The following is a 16,891-nucleotide window of genomic DNA, read 5'->3' on the forward strand; positions in this document are numbered from 1 at the left end:
AGATGAACCTTGTGGTTTTTAAGCCGCTATGGGGGAGGAGGGACCTCGGCAGGTCACATGGGTCCTGCCTTCTCACCCTCCTGTCTGCCCTTCCCAGCGAGCCCCCTGCCTCAGAACACAAGCTGGGGACTGGGGCTCCCGTCCAGGGGGCCCTGCTCCCCCCACAGCCCTCCCCCGAGGTTTCTCAAATGCACCCACTTCATTCCGTCCACTCTGACGACCCTCGAATTCAGGCCCGTCACTTCCCACCCTGAAAGTCCCTTCCTGATGGTCTCCCAACTCCTGTCCTCCAGCGGAGCCCTGCCCGCCCCTCGGGGGGACCTCCTGCATGTCCCTGGAGGGCACGGAGGCCCTGCCGGAAACCTTCAGCAGCTGCAGGTCACGCTCAGGGTCCACCCGAGGTCCTTCCTGTGTCTGTGGCCTGGGGTGCTCCAGCCTGGCGCACGACTCCGGCCTCCAGTTCCTTCCTGGGTCTTGCTCTCTGACCCAGGAGCGCAGTCCCTGATGCCTACACCAGTGTCCTCTTTCTCGGCAGGAGCAGGCACCAGGGATTGAACTCAGGGGCCCTTGACCATGGAGCCCCATCCCCAGCCCTATTTTGTATTTTATTTAGAGACAGGGTCTCACTGAGTTGCTTAGCGCCTTGCTTTTGCTGAGGCTGGCTTTGAACTCGCCATCCTCCAGCCTCAGCCTCTCAAGCCTCTGGGATGACAGGCCTGCACCACGGCGCCCAGCTCAGATCTGTCTTTTGGACCCACCGTGGAGGGCCTCGACCTGGCTAGAATGCGCGTGGGGATCTGCTGTGCCCCAATGGGTCCTCAGCACCCCCCAGGCTCCCCCTCCGTCGGTGTGCCTGAACTGGACGAGTCATCCTCTCGCCTGGCCTTCCAAACCCCAGAAAGGCTTCCGTTGCCTCTTTGTCTCTGAAAGGCGACTGAGTTACGTGGCAGTAGTCACAGCTGCCGTTGGTTGAGCGTCTACTATGTGCCGGGCACGTGCAAAGGGCTTCATGAACCTCCTGTCGTTATCTCCATTTTCTGGAAAAGGAGGCTGAGGTCTAACTGGTTCATTCACCGAGCGCATATAAGGTGCCAGGCTGTGCGCCAGGCCCCAGGGAAGACACCGGAAAAGAAAACCAATACACGCCATGCCCTCGGGGAGCTCATGTTCTGGTGCGAAGGGACAAGTGAATCCATGGTTTGGAAGGTGGCAGCAGATGGTGCGGAGAAAACTAAGGGGGTTTGGGCAGGGGGTGACCTGAGCCACTCATTTGCTCAGGGTCCCACAGCGGCTGATCCAGGCTGGACTCAGGTTCTGACTCGAGCTTTGAGCTCCACGGTTTTCTGCCTCCCAGAAGCACATCCTGTAGCAAAGTCCTGGCCTCCCACGACGGCAGAGTGACCTCGGTCCTGCTGAAGCGTTTGGAGCGGGAGGTGGCCTGGCTGGGTGGGGCGTTCACTGTGGCCGCGTGTGACATCCAGGGTGGAAGGAGCCCGCACAGGTCCCCGGGAGGGGGAGAGAAGCCGGGGATCTGGACCCAGCAGGGAGCGGGGTCCACGGAGGTTCCTGGGGACGGCCGAGACCCCGAGGGACCAAGGGGAGATGGAGGTGCCCAGGGTGGCCTCCAGGTGTCGGGCTCGCGGGTGGCCCGGCGTGTCACAGGTCGGGGCGCGTGGGCGGCAGGACACGGAGGCAGGTACCCGCGTCTTCCTACCAGGTGTCCCCGGGCTCTGATCCTGTGTCCCGTGTGCTTCTCCCTGCAGAGGGCCAAGATCGGCCAGGGGACCAAGGCCCCCGAGGAGAAGACCAGCAACACCATCTCCAAACTGGACAACAACGGCAACAGGGACCGCATGAAGCTGACCGACTTCAACTTCCTGATGGTGCTGGGGAAGGGCAGCTTTGGCAAGGTACAGTGGGACGCTGTGGCTGCGTCCCCTGCGCAGGGCGCACCTGGTCCTGGGCGGGGGAGGGGCGTGGGGCCTGCCTTCTAGTTGGGGGGAAAGAGGAGAAAGTCAGCAGATCCACCCAGCTGTTGGCAAGGCGTCTTGTGAAAGAAATGAGTCAAAGGCTGTGTCACAGAGAGCGGATGCGCTCCAGGTGATCAGGATGTGAGCTGAAGGAGGACCGTGAACCAGCCAGCTGGGAAGGAATGGGCCCGGCAGAGAGAACAGCCCATGCAAAGGTCCTGTGGTAGGGTAGGGCTGGGTGCATTGTAGTTGCCATCAGAAGGTGTCGGCACCAAGAGGACAGGAGCCGGAGGGGTTAGGACAATGATTTCACAGAGGGGAACAGGAGCCTGCTTCTGGCTTTTGTGATGCTCCGGACTCGCCTGGGGCTCTGTGCGCCTGGCCCCTCCTCGTGATCCACATCTCCACGCAGACCTCCCTCCTGAGAGTGCGTCCTGAGGGCCACCGTCCGGTCCCCGTCCTGTCTGTCCCTCTCACGGCGTCCATCGCCCATGATGCTGGGATTTCTTGATGGGTTTGTCCCTCTCCTCTTGCTGAGATCTAAGGTCTCCAGGAGGGGGTCTTCCCTGGGGCGGGCACCGTCGCGTTTCCAGGACTCCCGGGGGACCCCGCTGAATGCACACATTTTCTCTGCCTGTGGCGGGCCGGAGAGGCCATTCTGCTAAGATGAACCAAAGGCTCCGAATCCATGACCCAAGGCTTGGAGAGTCTCGGCACGGAGTGGGATCAGAGTCAGGAAACCCCGTGAGATGGCCTCACAGTCCTGTGGTCCCCTTGGCGACAGGACCGGGGCTTGGAGCTGGCCCACACCACCGTGCGACGTTTCCCTGCAGCTCCAAGGAGCCTGGATGGGGGAGGGGTGGGGAAGCAGGTGGTGAACTTGACCTCAGGGGCACTCGACCACGGAGCCCCGTCCCCAGCCCTATTCTGTACTTTATTGAGAGACAGGGTCTCACGGAGTTGCTTAGGGCCTCGCTTTGGCTGAGGCTGGCTTTGAACTCGAGATCCTCCTGCCTCAGCCTCCCAAGCCGCTGGGATGACAGGTGGTGCACGGGCCACGGCACCCGGCCGTCGGGAGAGTTTCTGAAGATTCAGTTTTAAGCTGGCTGCCGTGGGGCGACACCTGCAGTCCCAGCTACTCGGGAGACTACAGCAGGACTGGGATTTGAACCCAGGAGTTTAAGGTTAATCCGGGCAACGTAGTGAGACCCAGGCTCAAAGAAAAACAATCCAATTTTATAAATATATAAAATGATTCATCATTAAAATCGCATCAGAAGGAGAAACGTGGAGAAGCCTTGTTCCCACCCAGGAGCGCACCTGGTCGTGATCCCTCCGTCCCCCAAAGGCCGCTGCTACCCGAGTGAACCTGGGTTGATTTCCCTGCAACTCTGCTGTGTCCCTGTCCTCATCTAACACTCTGGTTCTTGTCCACGTTCCCGCCAAAGTCAGTGCCGCGTCCACGTATTTGATCACTGAACAATACAGGTCGGAGAATTGTCTTGGGGAAATGAAAGTTCTAAGTGGGGCCTCGTGGAGAGGACTGGGGTTGGGGGGCCTCGTGGAGAGGACTGGGGTTGGGGGGCCAGGTGGTCGCGGGACGATGGATCACTGGAGACATCAAGGAATCAGAGGATGGGCCATCTGTTTCCATGGTGACTGTCGTCCTAATTGAGATCATACTATCATGGTACTAATGGTGCTGATCCAGGCTGGGGATGGTGACCCAGTCAGTCACGAAGCAACAGCCACGTCACCAAAGGCCACACAGAATAGCGCACACAATGGCGATCCTCGGACTCACAGAGCTGGGCGACTCTGGCCTTGCCACCTTCGGGTGTAAGTGAAGGCGGTTTTAGAGCTGAATGCCGGCCCTGAACATGTCACATGGGCCAGGCAGGTAGGAGTGCGGTGACCCCCCCGGCCTGGGAAGGAATGTGTCCAGCAGAGAGAACAGCAAGTGCTAAGGTCCTGTGGTAGGTCCTGTGCCCCTCTGGATGGAGGAGCTTGGGGTTCCCACCTCCCCTCCCCCAGGCCCTTGGTGTCACATCTCTCCCAGAAAAACCTGCTCTCAAGCACTGCCATCACCTGTGAAGGCCAGGAGGGGATGACGTGGACATCTCAGACCCGCGGAGATGCATCGAGAGAGACTCAGCGTGAAGTGTGTGAAGGCCACTGGATCCCCAATGCGCCACCTGCTTCCAAACTTTCAAAGGGAGGGCAGTAGGGAGTGAGCTGTCCGGTGGGTCAGGGCCCGTCTCCCTGGGCTCCTTGGCATGTCCAGCCGACCTGGACAGAGAGGCTTTCTAGAACTTTTACGACAGAGCCTCCAAGTATACTGTTCATTTATTATTTAATGTCGAGTTTTGTAGTCTGATCCTTCCACTCCTATTGGGATATATCCCAGTGGCTCTGGAGGCTGAGGCAGGAGGATCGAGAATTCAGAGCCAGCCTCAGCCAAATCGAGGCCCTGAGCAACTCAGTGAGACCCTGTCTCTAAATAAAACACAAAACAGGGCTGGGGATGGGGCTCAGTGGTCGAGTGCCCCTGAGTTCAAACCCTGGTACAAAAAAAAAAAAACAAAAAACATTCAAGAGTAAAGTCCCCTCCCACACACATCCCACACACCTATGTCTGTCATCATGGAAAGACATAATTACCAGTAAACATAAAACCAAACCATGCTGTGTATAAACTAAATGCCTTTGTGCATTATGCTCACGATCCCCACACTTGTTGAACTTTTCCTCCAACCTTTTGTTTTGACCAAAAATAAATAAATAAATGAATAAATAAGTAAGTACAGAAAAAATGAAAGAATCGCACAAGGAGCCTGATACCTACCTCCCAGGGTCTACTCCTAACATTTGACTGTGTTTGCTTTATCACGTGTCGGTCTATCCTTGCACCTACCGACTTTTTTTTTTTTTTTTATTCTTTTTTTGGAGCCAGGGATTGAACCCAGGGACGCTGAACCACTGAGCCACATCCCCAGCCCTTTTTATTTTTTTATTTTGAGACAGGGTTTCCCTGAGTTGCTTAGGAGCCTCATGAGTGGCTGAGGCTGAGTTTGAACTTGCAGTCCTCCTGTCTCAGCCTCCCCAGCAGCTGGGATGACAGGGTGTTCTGCCGGGTGGCAGGGCTCAGCCTGCTTTTTCATGCGTTTCCCAGCTAATTGTAGACCTGAGTCCACTTTGCATCCAAACTCCTCAGCCTGCAAATCATGGAACCGAGACTCAGATCTTTTTGATGATTATCTTAAGGTGAAATTTACATGCGAGCAAATGCACACATCTTCAGCGTATCATTCCGTGAGTTTTGGAAGATGCATACTTTAAAACACAGCAAGGATATAAACAGTAATCAAAAAAAAAAATCACACTGGCAGATGTTAAAACGCAGCTGCTGTGTTCCCGCCGCGGGAGCCCGGGGGAGCAGGCTTTGCCCTGGTTCAGGTCCACAAAGGCTTCCACAAGTGACTCAGACCGAATCAAGAGGAGGCGTTAACTAGGCAGAGGGAGTAAGTGAGAATCTTGCAAGGTTCCCTTCTTCCCGCCGCAGCATCCTCTTGGTGAATCTGCCTAGAAGTCAGGGCGCCTAAGCTTCTATGAGGGTGGATTCTGCTGCTGTAACAAGTAGACCCCCCAATGTACCCTGGCTCAGATGCAATGGGAGTTTGGTTCGCATCCTCCTGACAGCCTGAGGCGGGTGTTCCTGGCCCCGCCCACTCTCTCCATATGGCCAGGAAGAGGTTCCTTCCCTCTTCTAGGGCTCCATTAATCTGGGGGGCTTTGTTTTTCTCTGCATTCAGAGGGTGGCGGGGGAAAGGGAGTAGCGAGGAGGCGCAAGCTGCTTCTTAGAGCCTTGGTTTTGGAAGTGGCCCTCCTCACTTCTGCCCACACACTATTAGAGAGGCTCAGTCACATGGCCACCCGCCGCACGAGGACGGAGAACGTCGTGGTGGAGCACAAGTGGCCTCCGCCCTACTCCCTGCTTCTCGGCTCTGGTTGGATTTTTTTTTAATTTTTAATATTTTACAGCGACACAAAAGAACTTCGGACTTCTCCCTTTCGAACTCCCCCACTGTATCACCCCCCCCTTCCCCAAAATGAAAAAACTCCCCAGTGCCTCTTCTGGGTGACATTCCCTTGTGTGCAAATCATGGGACATGGCAGGTGCTGGTGCTGCTTTTTTTCCTGAAATATTGCACAAACCAGGAATAAATCAAGAAGAAAGAACTCAGCAGCTGGCGAAGGCAAAAGGATGAGGTCGAGAGCCCTTGGAAACGGGGTGCTCAGGTGCCCCACGACCTCTGAAAACCCACCCTGTGCCGCGGCTGCACCTGAGCTGCAGAGACGCCGGGGAGAAACCCTCCAGGGCTTCACTGGGCTGCAGTAACGCCCAAGAGCTGAGGATGTCCAGTGCCCACATGTCCCCAAGGAAGCCACCCAGGGTTGGGTACCGGCTTCTAAAACCAAGTGTTCCTAGAGGTCTAGCATTTGGTTTAGCATCTCTAGGAGGCTGACCCCGGCGTCTCTAGCTCAAAATTCAGATTGTACAGCAGCGAGGTTGGTGAGAGCCTTGGCCGCGTTTCCCAAATATTGGTAATTCATGCACCTGTTTAATTTTTGCCAGGCATGTGCCTCCTTTTAAGGAAAACATTTTTCTTTAATTTGGCTTTCTCCTCCTCCTCCTCCTCCTCCTCCTCCTCCTCCTCCTCCTCCTCCTCTTCTTTTCAGTACTGGGGTTTGGATCCACGGGCGTTCTGCCACTGAGCCACATCCTCAGCCCTTTTTATTTGTCATTTTGAAACAGAGCCTCGCCAAGTTGCTTGGGGCCTCGCTAAGTTGCCCAGGCTGACCTTGAACTTGCTATCCTCCGACCTCAGCCTCCAGAGTCCATGGAATTACAGGCGTGGGCACCTGGCCTTTTCTTCTTCTTGGCACGACTCTAGGCAATCCTATAAGTCAGAGCACAGGTTTGACGGACCGACCAAATGTTGATTTTAACGGGCTTTAGGAGAGCTTATTAAAAGAAAGGCAGTTCTGCCCGTGTTCTGCTGACGGTACTAGAACCCCGTTTTGTGGGAAAACGTCTTGAAGTCTTAGGCTCCTGGGATGATTCAGCACCTTGATGACCACCGTGTTCCTAAGAGCGTGGAGTCTCTGCTGTGGCTGTCGTGCACACCTGGAAGGCATAAGTTGTCTATGGTCCCCCCCCCCCACCATATCCTTTAGATGAGGACCACGCTTCCTATTTCCTGCATCCTTCAAAGTGATCTTGGTCTCCCTCCTCTGTCCTCCACTCTGAATAGATCCAGAGAACCCGTCTGCTTTCTGAAATCGGATGCCTCCCCCCCATCCACTCCTCCCTCATCCTTTGGCATGATGAATTCTCGCCTCAGCAACTTTCTGAAACACCTGTTAGCAATCTCTTGACTTTCCGCCATCCACATCTGGACACAAAACTGGGCGGCTTGTCTATGAAAGCAGAAGGCGGGGAAGAGGGGGATTGGGACTAAGATTGGAATCCGTCGGCCATACTGGGGAGAAGTGTCACTTCTGTAATAACTGCTCACTATGGGCAAAATGATCCATTCACCCGAGAAGTATTTACTGAGCATCTACTATATCTTAGGTACTCTTCTAGGTACAGAGGAAATGGCCCTGTACCAAACAAAAGTACCTTAAAACCTTAAAGTTTATTTTTCCATTTGGATTTTTTTTTTTTTTTTTTTTTTGGTACCAGGGATTGAACTCCTGGACTTACGTTCTGTTGTTGTTGCTGTTGGTGGTGGTACTATGTGTCAGCTCAGTTCTAAGTGCTCTACAGTGTTGCTACTTTGTAACCTCATTGCTCTATAATGTTGGGACTGTGATTCCCATCGTATCGGTGAGGAGAATGAGATGCAGAAAGTCAAAGTTAACTTGACCCCAATCACAAGCTTATCGATGCCATTTAGTGGATGGGGTTTGACTTAAGAGATGACGAGTCGGGCTCTGGATCGCTTGATACCCAACACAGAGGTCACCTAGGAGGTCACCAGCATGTTCTAGGATATTTCTTTCTTTTTTCTCACCTTTCCCCCCAAAGTGCCTCACAGAGTTGGCACCCCTTGTTTCCACTGTAAGCTGCTACCTCAGACAGATTGCAAGCCCACGGTGACGGAGGGGGTGACAGGGGGGTGACAGAGGGCTGCCATGCATCCTCTCTCATCACCGTGCTGGCCAGGTACCCCTCCGGGGGCAAATGCCCGCTGGAAGTGGGAGTCATCTGCAGGGATTCTGGAGAGGGCCACTGAGAGGGGCTTTGGGCACTGCCCTTGGGTGCCGTGCGGGCGTCCACCCCCTGGGATCCTCCAAGTCCTGCAGGCTACTCTAGGATTGACACTTGCTCCTCAGCGGGCTCTTTTGCAACTGTCAACCTGCACTCTGACCCTTACCGCCCACCCCCACCCATCCTGATGCCACACACACCCTCCTTCTCGCCCGGGCATTTACTGAACTCATTCGGATCGGCGGGGACCGTGCTGTGACTTCACCGGCGTCACATCATAGTGATTCTCAGGACTCTGCGAGACAGCTTCGATCACAACCCTGTTACATCATAATGCAGACGGTAGGAGAGGTTGAGTGACTTCTCCAAGATCACACAGCTGTGAGGGAGCGAGACCTGGACGTGATGAACCCAGTAGCCTCTTTCCATCTCCAGCAGCGCTCTTCCCCCCGGGGGTCCACGCGTCTCCCAGATGCTAGTCTTTTTATCCTTCACCTCCCTCCCCCTCCCCCTAGGAAGCAACTTTTTAGAAACTGCTACAAGATCTTTGTGATATCAGTAGGTCCCTCTTTCCTCCACAAATAAGAATCCAGTATGTTATCTTGTGATTTCAATGATATAAAGACAAATATATTAATATCATATATCAAAACACTTCAACCTTAAAGTTTATTTTTCCATTTTTTTTTTTGTACCAGGGATTGAACTCAGGGGCACTTGACCACGGAGCCCCATCCCCAGCCCTGTTTTGTATTTTATTTAGAGACAGGGTCTCACTGAGCTGCTTAGTGCCTCACTGTTGCTGAGGCTGGCTTTGAACTCGCGATCCTCCTTTCTCAGCCTCCGGAGCCGCTGAGAATACAGGCGTGCGCCACCCCACCCGGCTCCCTTTGATTTTTTAAAAGAAATTAAAGCACCTTCATGAGCTCCTGCAAAGACAGCGACCCCAGCCCTGCCTGTTCCGCTCCTGTTCTCCACACCAGCATCCCCACCCCGTACTCCTGGGCAGCCTCCTCCCCAGGCTGGAGTCCCCGGAATCCAGGAGCTTCTCTGGCCAGCTCTGTGGTCACAGGAGAGCAATCCGGAGCTCTGAGCCCCAGACTGCAGCGTGTTCTCCCAGAGCCAAGTGCAGCCCTGGATTTCCACAGGGGGAAAAAATGCCTGAGGAGATTAAAAGGCAGTTTAGTGGGTAGCAGTAACTAAGGCCTTCTCTAAAGCTTTGAACTCCAGTTGTGGGAGTCTCTCCTAATTTTAATCTCATTAGCCGTGTGTCTCCACACACACATGCACACACACACACATGCACACACACGTTAGGCATGGTTATGTAACCTACAGTCCTTTTGCTCCCTATCTTCCTGCACCATATGGCGGACTCCTTTATCTTGTGGCTCACAGGGAACTCAACGTCGTGGCGGCTACCTGTTCCCTTAATCCTCTTGCAGAGAACCTCTCGACATTTGCTGTCTGGTCTTGGATCCCTGCCTGCTCTTTGGTTCTCTCCCGCCTTCCCCGTGGCCCCCAGAGGGCCACGTGCGATCCTGACGGCTGGTCTGGTGGTTCCATCTTCCCGATCCCTCTCTCCCCGGTTCCCAGGTCTCTCCTCCGGGGAGTGGCTGGCTGCTCCTTCTGACCCCGCTCCTCAGAAGATGGTGAATCACAGAGTGAGATGAGGTCCCTGGTCCTCAACACGATGGATTGGATCAGGGCAAAGGAAACATTGGGGACCTCCGTCTTGCACCCCTCTGTCTGCTCCAGATAGATCGTGGGGCAGGAGTGGGTGAAGGGGGTGACGCTCCTGTGCACTGGGAGCTCATCTGAGTGTCTATAGTGCTGCTCGTTTAACCTCGACGGAGGTCTTATGAGGTAGGCGACCCTCTCCACTGAACAGAGGAGAAGACAGAGGCAGCTGTACAGAGGGAGCACCCGATTCACACCCCGGGAGGTGCACAGCCCGCCCCGTACCCAACACCATCCATTTCTGCCCGGAGAAACCCGTTCTCCATTAGCAGCGTCTGCAACTTCAACTGCAGAGAGAGGCTGCTGCTCCCAGGGCTGATCAGACGTGGGGAGAGGGGCTTCCTTTGTGCAGCCTAATTGTCCCCCTGAATGACAGACCCGGAAGGGTTTCCTTGCATTGTCTGGGGGTAAAAGGCCTCCATTGCTGGCTTGTTTTCCCAGGAACCGTCTAGAAAACAGTCAAATTAAATCGGCTTTTATTTTAACCATCTGGCTTTGTCAAACACGACTCAAAGAAATCGCACTGAGCCGTGCCTGTCACCAAGGTTTATTCTGTTTTATTTATTTATTTTTAGGCATTCCCCCCTCCCTACTTTTTTTTTTTTGTTTTTACCCCTTGATTTTATTTTTCTTTTGTAGTGAGAACACTAAGGATCTGCCTCAGCCTAGTTCAGCGACACAGTACAACATTATGAAGGCTACTTCCCCTGACACACAGGGACTCTCCAGTTCTAATTAATCTTACAGTGGAAACTCGGTATCCGACCTCTGCCCCACCCCACCCCACCCCACCCCAGTTGCTGTCCGCGACCTTTCTACTTTGTTTTTTTCTGACTATTTTAGACTTCTGCAGGGAAGATCCCCTGGCCCTTGTGTTTCTGCGCCTCGATTCTCTCCCACTTAGCAGCAGGTCCTCCAAGTTCACCGGGGTTTAATTTCCGCCCAGAAGAACCCTTCGATACCTAAGAATGGATAAATATCAACTGTCTCCAGGTCACCAATCAGAGCTGACCGATCACATCCCAGAGTGTTGAAATCATCATTCTTGGGGCATTTTCTTATTACAAGCCAGTGAAACGTTTCTCCTTTAAAACATATTTTTATGAGCCCGTGGATCTGTGCTCTTCTTAACCTGTGGTTCTGACGCCATCAATCATGATCATCCAGGCAGGGAATGTCTTGGGCCCATTGTAGTCCGGCAACTCCCTCTTTCCCTCCCCCCCCCCCCACAGTCACTCTTCCTTCTGTTTGTTGATTGATTTTTTCTGAATCGGTGCACTAGAGGCAGACATCAAGGTGGAACTTGCTGTGCCGTATTCGAACTGTCCAGGGCATGCTTGGGTTCATTCATTCTGTAGCTCCTCTCTTCTCCCATCCCTCCTCCCCTCTGTCCTCCTCCTCTACTCCACTAGAAGTTAGAATAAGATAAAGAAAAAGATAATAATAATAATCAGGGGAGTTGGAGGAACCCCAGGAGAATAAGCCTTTCTTATTAGCCCTGACCCCATCTTCCTTGGCGGGCTGCTCAGGACTAAATCCCCACTCCCCCTCCTCCCTTCCCGGTACTGGGGTGGGTCACTCTTACGCCAGATTCCTGGGACCCCAGGAGACCTCCAGGAGCCGAATCCGATGCAATCACACAAGAGTCTTTATTGCAAGTTCGAGCCTGGACTCACAACCGTTCCCGACACAGTGGTCCCAGGGAGTGAGTCCCGGTCGGTCCTTTGTTCGGTGAGATTTTATAGGTTTTGGGGGATACTCTATGCGTCCCAACATCACACAGCAAATCATTCCATACCTCAGGAAAGTCACACAACAGCTCTTAACGTTGATGAGCACAGTCACTGGCGGGAACAAGTTGGGTAGGGGTGATGGGTTAGTACTGGGGGGGGGGGATTCCTTTGAACTGATTGGTTTAGGCCACGAGGGGTGTCCGTGCTGAACTACATGGTTTCCCATCATGTTACCAACCACATAAACTACTGGGGGGTCATCTGGCATCCCAGGTATTTCCCTGTCTCATGCTGATTGGAGGTTGCTAGGGGGTTGCTATGGGTCTTCACCTAGCCTAACTGAGTCAGGGACACCTGGCACCGCAGATCTCTCCTGTTATTTACAGACAAACAACTCAGCAGGGTGGGTATGTTTGACAGAGCCTAGGAGTGCTCTGTCACACCCCCTTTTTCCCAGGACAAGGGTCACACCCCCTTCCTTAGGGCAGGCCTTGAGGTAGAAGCTGTGGTTATTTATTAATTTTTAAAAATGGAGTCACCTCAGTTTCTCCTCACACACCTCCCTTCTAAACCTCCTTTTACACTTCCCTGACTTTGACTGCTCCCGGGCCAAGAACTCAACCTGATTAAACCTCAGGTGTGACGCGGCTTCATTTCCCAATGCACCCTGACCCACCTCTGAAACGGAGACTGGGGTGTCCGTCACACAGCGAGCCCCTGTTCAATCTGGAAGGCCTTTCGTAATACTAAACCGTGGAAGGACCCAGTGACAGCCAGCGTCTGAGTGGATTCTGCATGGCGGAGACAGATCGCTGTTCTTCTTTTCATCTAGTGAAAGGGAACATTCTTTCCAAGATGCGATTCGGTCCCCTGCGGATCTACGCTATCAACTCCCAGGGAGCATTGTTCTCCCCAGTATATCACTTTTCAATTTTTCCTGAAGTATGTCTTCAATAAGCAAAAGTCTGTTCGGTTTGCTTTCTGCAAAACAAGCTATTAGAAGCCCCAAATCATTTCTAGACTGGGAACTTCTCCTTGCAGCAGGAGGCAAAGGGATGGACCAGTCGCGTGACTTAAACCACCGGTGCGGCCATCCACAGGTGGCCATCACATTTGAATATATGTGTGGGTGGACTTATAGGCTTAGAAAACTTGATTCAAAGTTTGAGCCATAGAAATAGGCTTGGTGGAATCAGGGCCTTCAGGATGACCTGGAACATGGTGGGATATCGCCTCCAAAGTCAAGGTGAAGCCACACCCAACATGGTGGACACCGTCGGCTGAGTTCTTACTGGTACCTTGTGCTCTTAACACGAGTTGGACCGGGGAATCCTCATCCTGGTCCTAGAATTGATGGGCTCCTGTCCGTGTTCCATCCCCACATCCAACAGGCGGTAAGAGCTCTCGTTGGAAGAGCTTTCCCTCTTGCCCCAGGTCTCTGGTCATCGAGGGCAGGTTACTGCAGCCCAGAAGCTCCTCATCCTTGACCCAGTCTGCAGGAGGGCTCTGGCCCATCTGCAGGTCGGCCACGATGAGTCGGGGAGTGTCTGAAAACCAAAGCTCACCTTCCTTTTCTCCCCCGTGCCGTTTTTAGAAGTTGGTAGGTTTTCTGTCGACTCCCCAGGAGAGTCCTGCCTGCTACTGAGCCTGCCTATCCCCTGTGGGCGGAGCCTCTTCCCAATGATGTGGACAAAGAGTCCTTCAGTCAGGACTGGGGGCAAGGACGCTGAGTGACGGAATTCTGTCCTAAGGGCGGTAGGAAGACAGGTGAAGGTCCTCGGAAGGTGGGGTGACATGAACTCATTGGAGTTTTTAGAAAAAATGTTCTTTTTAGTTATACACGACAGTAGAGTATATTTTGACATATTTCTGCTAACATGGGGTACCTCTTATTCTAATCAGGACCCCAGTCTTGTGATTGTACCTCATGTGGAGTGACACTGGGGGTGTATTTATATATGAACATAGAAAAGTTAAGGCAGATTCATTCCACTGTCTTTCCTAGTCCCATCACCCCCCCACCCCCATTCCCTTCGTTCCCCTTTGTCTAATCCACTGACCTTCTATTCTTCCCTTCCGCCTTGTTGTGAGTTAGCATCCCCACATCAAGGGGAACACTGGAACTTTGATTTTTTGGGGATTGGCTGATTTCACATGGTAGTCTCCAGTTCCATCCATTTACTGGCAAAGGTCATAAAGTCATTTTTTATGGCTGAGTAATATTCCATTCCATTTTCTCTCTCCGTTTATCTGCAGAAGGGCACCTAGTTTGGTTCCATAGTTTAGCTATTGTGAATTGAGCTGCTATAAACATTGATGTGGCTGTATCAGTGTGGTATGCTGATTTTTAAATCCTCTGGGTATATGCCAAGGAGTGGGATAGCTGGGTCAAATGGTGGTTCCATTCCAAGTTTACTGGGGAATCTCCATACTGCTTTCCATAGTGGTTGTGCCAATTTGCAGTTCCCACCAGCAACATATGAGTGAACCTTTCCCCCTATATCCTCGCCAACATTTATTGTTACTTGTGTCCTTGATCATTGCCCTTCTTGATTGAAGTGAGATGAAATCTTAGAGTAGTTTTAGTTTGCATTTCTCAAGTTGCTAGAGATGTTGAACATTTTCTCATATATTTGTTGACCGTTCATATTTCTTCTTCCGTGAAGTGTCTGTTCAGTTCCTTTGCCCACACATTGATTGGGTTATTTGGTTTTTTTGTGGTGGTAAGTTTCTTGAGTTCTTTTTATATCCTGGAGATTCATGCCTTATCTGAGATGCAGGTGGCAACGATTTTCTCCCATTCTGAAGGCTCTCTCTTCACACTCTTGATTGTTTCCTTTGCGGGGAAGAAGCTTTTTTAGTTTGATATCATCCCATTTATTGATTCTTGATTACATCGGAGGAAAGATAGCCTCTTCAACAGATGGTGCTGGGAGAACTAGAAATGCATATGGAGCAGAATGAAATTGAACACCCCCTCCCCCTCACCCTGCACAAAACTCAACTCGAAGTGGATCAAGGACCTAGGCATTAGATCAGAGACCCTGCGCCTACTAGAAGAAAATGTAAGCCCAAGTCTCCATCATGTCAGCTTAGAAACAGACTTCCTCGACAAGACTCCTAAAGCTGCAGGAAGTAAAATCATTGGAGTTTTGAAAGCAGCATCCTTCTACTCTGTGTGCAGGGTAGAAGGATCACGCAGGCTGGGAGCAGAAACAGTGGCTGCCGAGAAGCAATTAGAGGCAGTTGCAGGGAACCAGGCTGAGGATCCTTGTGGCTCTGATTAGCTGGGAGTTTGGATTGGGCATATATATATATTTCGAATATAGAGCTAGTAACACCTAATGCGTTAGCAGAGAAGTGTAAGAGAGGCATTGAGAGTAACTCAGCAGGACCTGGGACTTTTTGATGGAGTGTCTGTGAATGTTGGGGTGATGTGGGGAGCAGAGCATTTGCCCTTCACGGTCTCTGCCTGGTTACTTTAGTGAGCAAATAGGGACCCCCCAGCTCCTTTAGGACAAAAGTCCTCGGCCAGTTGAAAACTGGACATTTGTGCTTTGTTCGAGGGTCACCTCTTGCTCCTTCTCTGGAAAGATGATACTGAGGTTGATCACTGTGGGTGGAGTAGAATTGTGTCCCCCCCCCACTCCAAAAATAAGATGCATGTTCAAGTCCTGACCATTGATCTCCATGAATGTGACCTTCCTTGGACAAAAGGTGTTTGCAGATGGAATTAGGATGAGGTCAGACTGGATCAGAGTGGGCCCTGAGGGGTCCATCCTGCCGGGCTGAGTGCAGGGCCGTGGTCTGCACACATTATCCCCCAGAGCTCCCTGGGCACCACCCAGAGCGACGTCTGGTTGCCATCCCCCATTTTTACAGATGAGGAAACGGAGGCTCACAAGAGTTAGGGGGACCGCCCCAGGTTCAACCGCTGAGGCTGTGGGAGAACGCGGGACCCACCTCGAACACCCACCCAAGTCCATGCCCTAACCACTGTGGGGCACTCCCCCCTCCGACCACAGACAGGGACAAAGAATTCCAGGCACGCACTTCGCCACGGTGGGGGGATTCGCCCGGCCAAGTTCATCACGACCAACTTCTTTCCAGCCAGGACCCCCTGGGCTACTTCTCCTCTGTTTTATCTGCTGCGGCTCGAGTTCTGGTATTTATCACGTCTCTCTCCCGAAGGCTCTTGGGGAACAGATGTGGCTGGGAGTTTGATAAGAACATCGGCTTCAACACATCCTCCCAGTCTGTTTGGAACCCTGGCCCTGGAGATGGTGGGACAGCTGAGCAGCCAGCCCACGCCCTCGGGGTTGGTATTCCAGTTTCTGGGAGCTCTCGAAAGACCGTGGGAGACGATTAATAAAAGACGATTTCCACTCCGAGGAACATTTGAAGATGTGGTCATCGGCATTGTTCCCCTCCTGTGTCAACGTGAATGAAGTGTCCAGCATGGGCCACGCATGCAGGTGGATATTTTTTTAAGGCTAAGCAATCGTTTAGGGGATGCAGAAAATGTTAAAAAAAAACAAAAAAGCTCAGGAATGATTGATGCTGGGAAAAAGTCTGTGCTAAGATCAGCCACACAGACAGGAAGCCATCCCGAGGCCTGGGGTGGGAGTGGCTGATTGGGTCTCCGCGGATCATCAAGGTTATGGAAGGAGGAAGATGAATCTCGGATTTTTCCAGTCAAGAGGAAGAGCATAGAGGAGGTGTGGCAGGCCGTGGGAAATGAATGTCCAAAGAAAAGCCAAGAACAGGCCGTGGTCCAGGCGTGGTTTGGCCTGGGGGAGCCCGGAGAACGCTGAGCACGGCCCAGTCTGGGTTCTGATGTGGGCTGAAGTGGCTCAGATCTCCCGGAGACCCCGTCTGTTTGCCTGCAGAATGGGCATGTTGGAAACACAAGTAGAAAGTCTCCCCTGGTCCCCGGGGGCAGGGGGACATTCTCAGCCGTTCTGTCCCATCTCCCTTCCATGCAGGAGGTGACGATGGTCTGTCGTGACTGCACGGTCCCCAGGACCCTCTCCTCTGAGCCTGGTGGAGGAGCAGGGGGTTCAGGGTGGTGGTGGGTCACGGGGGATATCTGCACTGAGTCAGCTCAGCACCGAGCCCCGAGCCCCCGACCAGGGTCCTCCAGGGTCCCCCTCAACAAAAGGGTCTTCACC

The 16,891-nt window shown here is 52.8% G+C and overlaps 1 protein-coding gene across 2 annotated transcripts in view; it reads left to right on the forward strand.

Moving 5' to 3' along the window:
- Prkcb (protein kinase C beta) overlaps window positions 1-16,891 on the forward strand; it is a 294,255-nt gene that overhangs the window by 211,844 nt on the left and 65,520 nt on the right. For both annotated transcript variants that reach the window (XM_026392125.2, XM_026392124.2), the window contains exon 9: window positions 1,764-1,910. In XM_026392125.2, the coding sequence (XP_026247910.1) occupies window positions 1,764-1,910 (147 nt within the window). The remainder of the gene's footprint in view (window positions 1-1,763; window positions 1,911-16,891) is intronic.

The sequence above is a fragment of the Urocitellus parryii genome, chromosome 9 (genome assembly GCF_045843805.1).
Source record: "Urocitellus parryii isolate mUroPar1 chromosome 9, mUroPar1.hap1, whole genome shotgun sequence".
Classification (NCBI taxonomy): Eukaryota; Metazoa; Chordata; class Mammalia; order Rodentia; family Sciuridae; genus Urocitellus; species Urocitellus parryii.